Source organism: Gigantopelta aegis, chromosome 8, assembly GCF_016097555.1.
Source record: "Gigantopelta aegis isolate Gae_Host chromosome 8, Gae_host_genome, whole genome shotgun sequence".
Lineage (NCBI taxonomy): Eukaryota > Metazoa > Mollusca > Gastropoda > Neomphalida > Peltospiridae > Gigantopelta > Gigantopelta aegis.
The window spans coordinates 21,492,337-21,498,336 of record NC_054706.1 but is presented as its reverse complement, the minus strand read 5'-3'; the positions used below and the strand labels follow the sequence as shown (position 1 = coordinate 21,498,336).

General features: G+C 39.2%; 1 protein-coding gene across 1 annotated transcript in view; it reads left to right on the top strand.

Annotated features, from left to right (window-relative positions):
• Nucleotides 1–462: 462 nt before the first annotated feature.
• The window catches only part of LOC121379543 (neuronal acetylcholine receptor subunit alpha-2-like), a 61,126-nt gene continuing 55,588 nt past the window's right edge, over nucleotides 463–6,000 (top strand). Inside the window, exons 1-2 of the mRNA XM_041508186.1 lie at nucleotides 463–529; nucleotides 3,523–3,731. Coding sequence (XP_041364120.1) covers nucleotides 463–529; nucleotides 3,523–3,731 — 276 coding nt within the window. The remainder of the gene's footprint in view (nucleotides 530–3,522; nucleotides 3,732–6,000) is intronic.

Below are 6,000 nucleotides of genomic sequence, written 5' to 3'. Positions count from 1 at the left end.
AAAAGTAATCTAAGCGACGAACACAATAAAGATATATTGTCCATGTACATAAATACATAAATGTGACCCTGGCAGTTAATCACGGCAATTAGCGATGCAATGGAGATTGCCGCGGTGTTTTCAGTTTTCTGCGGCATTTACTTTGCCGTGGAACTTTCAATTTTCTGTGTCATTTTTCTGAATTAATTATTTACATTTGTAATACTGACAAATTAGACTTCTCCCGCAGACATTAACTGCAAAAGGACCGTCCACAATTCCAGCAATTCAAGTCAAATCAACCAACTAGCTCAATTTTCAATTTTGATGAACCATTTTAAAGTATGCGTCAAAATTACATGCAAGACATTACGCAATACTATCTATTTGGCTTTATGCCTACGGAATATTTGCAAATTCAATAGCACCAAAACCAACCCTCGTCCGCTCGACCCTGGTAGGGCTGCTTGTGCTCTCTTGCACATGCCAACGCAGGCGACCTCCTCTCCCACCAACCCCAAACCTGTTCCTGTCCTGGGCGGAGGGGCTGGCAAAAGTCCACATCTGCGCCCATGACAGGCGTCTGCTACAACAGCTTGTTCTGAATGTACACGTTAAAACATATGACCTGATCTGACCGTCCAAAATGCCGTGTAGACATCTTTATTTCCGTATATAGTTGCCATGGTCATTTTATTAGTTGCCAGAGATGTAACGCAAACAAAATGTTTCCTTTAATCAGTAAGAAATGTGTGGTCGTTTTTGTATCAAACTGTAATGTCTTGTGTTTGTATTTCGTTTTGTGTGGGACAGAACGTAGCCCTGTGGTAAAGCATTGATGCGCGGTCGGTCTAGGATCGATGCCCGTCGGTGGTCCCATTGGGCTATTTCTTGTTCTAGCCAGTTCACCACGAAGGCCGTGGTATGTGTTATCATGTCTGAGGGATGGTGTATATAAAAAATCACTTGCTATTAATGGAAACAAATATAGCAGGTTTCTTCTCTAAGACTATATGTCAGTATTACCAAATGTCTGACATCCATAGTCGATGATTAATAAATCAATGTGCTCTAGTGGTGTCGTTAAACAAAACAAACTTTAACTTTTTCTTGACCTTCCAATTGCCGCTGTCACCTTGTATAAGATCAACGTGACCTCTTTCCTGTCAGAAGCATTCTTCTTTTGTACCGGCCTCGGTGGCGTCGTGGTTAGGCCAACGGTAAACAGGCTGGTAGGTACTGGGTTCGGATCCCAGTCGAGGCATGGGATTTTTAATCCAGATACCGACTCCAAACCCTGAGGAGTGCTCCGAAAGGCTCAATGGGTAGGTGTAAACCACTTGCACCGACCAGTGATCCATAACTGGTTCAGCCAAGGCCATGGTTTGTGCTATCCTGCCTGTGGGAAGCGCAAATAAAAGATCATTTGCTGCTAATCGGAAAGAGTAGCCCATGAAGTGGCGACAGCGGGTTTTCTCTCAAAATCTGTGTGGTCCTTAACCGTATGTCTGACGCCATATAACCGTAAATAAAATGTGCTGAGTGCGTCGTTAAATAAAACATTTCTTTCTTCTTTTTTTTCTTCTTTTGTGTGTGTGGGTTTTTTTTCATAAATAATAAATTAAATAAATGTCTAAAAACCTACTTATATTCTTCTTATCACCAGCATTATTTTTCTTGTTTCTTTTTCTTAAAATATAAATTAAATAAATGTCTTCATAAAGGAATTCTCTTAACGGCAGCTGACAGCTTGAATAAGATCAACGCAACATCTTTCTTATCACACGTTTGTTTTTCTTTTGGTTTCGTCTTTTTAAATATGTAAATTAAATAAATGTCCTAAACAATCGATAGTTTCTCTTTTTATCAAAGGCATTCTTCACCCGTTTTTGTATGGGTTTTTTTACATTTTAAAACTATATTTTACATTTTAAAAATATATTAAATACAAGGTCTTATCGACATCTTTTACTGTCAACACAAACTGTATTCGTTTGTTTTCTTCCTTTAAGTTTCTTTCCTTTGTTTGTTGTTTTTGTTGTTGTCGTTGTTGTTGTTGTTGTTTTGTTTTGTTTCGTTTTGTTGTTTTGTTTTGTTTTGTTTTGTTGTTTTTCTCTTTCTAAATATATAAATAAAATACATTTTCTAATAAATGTGATCTTCCAACTGCTTGTTCCAACCAGTGCACCACGATTGGTATATCAATGACAGTGGTATGTGTTATCCTGTCTTTAGGATGGTGCATATAAAAGATTTCTTGCTTCTAATTGAAAACAAAAATGTAGCGGGTTTCGTCTCGAAGACTATATTTCAAAATTACCAAACGTTTGTCATTTAATAGTCGATGATTAATAAAATGTAGCGGGTTTCGTCTCGAAGACTATATTTCAAAATTACCAAACGTTTGTCATTTAATAGTCGATGATTAATAAATCGCTGTGCTCTAGTTGTGTTTGTTTTTGTTGCTTTTCCATTTCTAAATATATGAATAAAATAAACTTCCTGACAACTCCTCGTTCCAGCCAGAACACCACGCCTGGTACATCAAATGCCGTGATATGTGCTGCCCTGTCTTTAGGGGTGGTGGATAAAAAAGATATCTTTATAATAATTGAAAAAACACAAATGTAGCTGGTTTCCTCTTTAAGACTATAAGTCAAAATTACTAAATATGTGGCATTCAATAGCTGATTATTAATACATTAATGTTTTAGTGGTGTCGTTAAATAAAACAAACTTTGTGTGTGTGTGTGTGTGTGTGTGTGTATATATATACATACATACATACATAAATGTATATATATATATATATATATATATATATATATATATGTATGTATGTATGTATGTATGTATGTATGTATATGTATGTATGTATGTATGTATGTATGTATGTATGCATGCATGTATGCATGTATGTATGTATGTATGCATGTATGTATGTATGTATGTATGTATTGATGTATGAATATCTATATATTGTATGTATGTCGAGGTTGACTGTTACATACATAGATATTAACGCACTGGCGCAGGGGCACTGGCACAAGGGCACTGGCGCAGGGATAATTAAATCCTTTCTGGTCTCACAAATTGTCCCATGCCTGTGGCACCAAATCGCCCGCAAATTGCGAGACTAACCACGATGCGCTCTGAGCTATCGAAGCATCCGTAAAAAGGATGTTCTTTAACTCAACCACATGCATGGGGCGTGCAATCTACGCGGTCGATCCCGCTTACGTGCATGAAACAGTGGGCAGACCTGGCACTGGTTAGTATGTATTGATGTATGAATATCTATATAGTGTATGTATGTCGAGGTTGACTGTTACATACATAGATATTAACGCACTAGCGCAGGGGATAATTAAATCCTTTCTGGTCTCACAAATTGTCCCATGCCGTTGCTGGGACTCGAACCTATGGCACCGAAAGTGAATAAATATTTTTGGTCATTATGTTACTTTGAGACTGCCGATGATTAATAAACCAATGTCCTCTAGTGGTGCCGTTAAAACCCCACCAACTCTCTTCCAATTTCAGCTGACAGCCTGGACCACATCAATATCACCTCGAAGGAGAAGCAGTTGGTGAAGAAGCTGTTGAGTCGCTACATCGACCAGGGCAAGGAGGGTCGGCCCGTCGTCAACACCTCCGACAGCATCACCGTCAACTTCGGCGTGACGCTTATCCAGATACTCGACGTCGACGAGAAGAACCAGATCCTCAAAATGAACATCTGGTATCAGTACGTAAGTATCCAGTTGATGCCAGTACGTAGCTATCCAATTTGTATCAGTACGTAGGTATCCAGTTTGTATCAGTACGTAGGTATCCAGTATCCGTGATGTGTGGTATATTGTATATGAACATCTGGTATCGGTACGTAGGTATCCAGTACCCGTGGTGTGTGGTATATTATATATGAACATCTGGTATCGGTACGTAGATATCCAGTACCCGTGGTGTGTGGTATATAGTATATGAACATCTGGTATCGGTACGTAGGTATTCAGTACCCGTGGTGTGTGGTATATAGTATATGAACATCTGGTATCGGTACGTAGGTATCCAATACCCGTGGTGTGTGGTATATAGTATATGAACATCTGGTATCGGTACGTAGGTATCCAATACCCGTGGTGTGTGGTATATAGTATATACACATCTGGTATCGGTACGTAGGTATCCAGTACCCGTGGTGTCTGGTATATAGTATATAAACATCTGGTATCGGTACGTAGGTATCCAGTACCCGTGGTGTGTGGTATATTGTATATGAACATCTGATATCGGTACGTAGGTATCTAGTACCCGTGGTGTGTGGTATATAGTATATGAACATCTGGTATCGGTACGTAGGTATCCAGTACCCGTGGTGTGTGGTATATTGTATATGAACATCTGGTATCGATGCGTGAATATCTAGTTGGTATCAGTAGTACTCTTATCAGTAAGTAACAGTTATCAGTACAAGGACTCAATTATCCAGTAACATGAAGTCGAGGTGCACTGGCTGGAGCGAGAAATACCCCAATGGGCCCACCGACGGGAATCGTTCCCAGACCGACCGCGCATCAAGCGAACGCTTTAGCACTGGGCTACGTCCCGCCCCCATTGGTATGACGTATATTGTAGTAGTTGTCAATGCGGTATATAAAGTACTAGTTTCAGTAATTAGGTATCCAGTCCCGTTGTGTGAGGTATGTTGTATATGGGATACTAGTATCAGTACGTACGTATCCAGTACCGTGGTGTGAGCTATATTGTATATTAAGTAGTGATACAAGCACGTAAGTATCCTGTCCCATGGTGTGAGATATATTGTATATGGAGTACTGGTATAAGTACGTAGGTAGCCAGTACCCATGGTGTGAGGTATATTGTATATGAAGTACTGATATCACTACGTAAGTATCCAGTAACCGTGGTGTGAGGTATATTGTATACGAAGTACTGGTATAAATACGTAAGTATCCAGTCCCGTGGTGTGAGGTATATTGTATATGAAGTACAATGTACTTGTATCGGTACATACGTATCCAGTCCCATGGTATGATATACTCGTATATTGTATGTGACGTACGGGTATCAGTATGTACATATCCAGCTCCGTGGTGTGAAATATATTATATACATGTAAGTAGTGGTATAAGTACGTAAGTAGACATTTTCGTGGTGTGAGATATATTGCATACGAAGTCCTGATATCAGTACGCAAGTATACTGTCCCATGATGTGAGATATATTGTATATGAAGTACTGATATCACTTCGTACGTATTCAGTCCCGTGGTGTGAGATGTATTGTATATGAAGTACTAGTATCACCACTTAAGTATTCAGTCTCGTGGTGTGAGGTGTATTGTATATGAAGTACTCGTATCAGTACGTACGTATCCAGTCCCGTGTTGTGAGGTATATTGCATAAGACGTACTGGTATAAGTACGTAAATATCCAGTACTCATTTTGTGAGGTATATTGTATATGAAGTACTGATATCAGTACGCAAGTATACTGTCCCGTGATGTGAGATATATTGTATATGAAGTACTGATATCACTTCGTACGTATCCAGTCCCGTGGTGTGAGATGTATTGTATATGAAGTACTAGTATCACTACGTAAGTATCCAGTCTCGTGGTGTGAGGTATACTGTATATGAAGTACTGGTATCAGTACGTGTGTATCCAGTCTCGTGGTGTGAGGTATATTGTATATGAAGTACTGGTATCAGTACGTGTGTATCTAATCTAGTGTAGCGAGGTGGGTATCAGTATATGACGCACTGATACTAATACACCAGTACCCAGTCCCATGCATTTGAATGAAGTATTTGAAATACTGGGATCCTGTCCCACGTTATGCGGTATGTGAAATACTGCTACCGGTACACGAAGTAACTGAATCAAGACGTGAAATATTGACATTGGTACAGCAAGTATTCTTATCAGTAAGCAAGAGTTGTCATTACAAGAACTTAATTATCTAGTCACATGGCATGAAGTATGTAAAGTATTG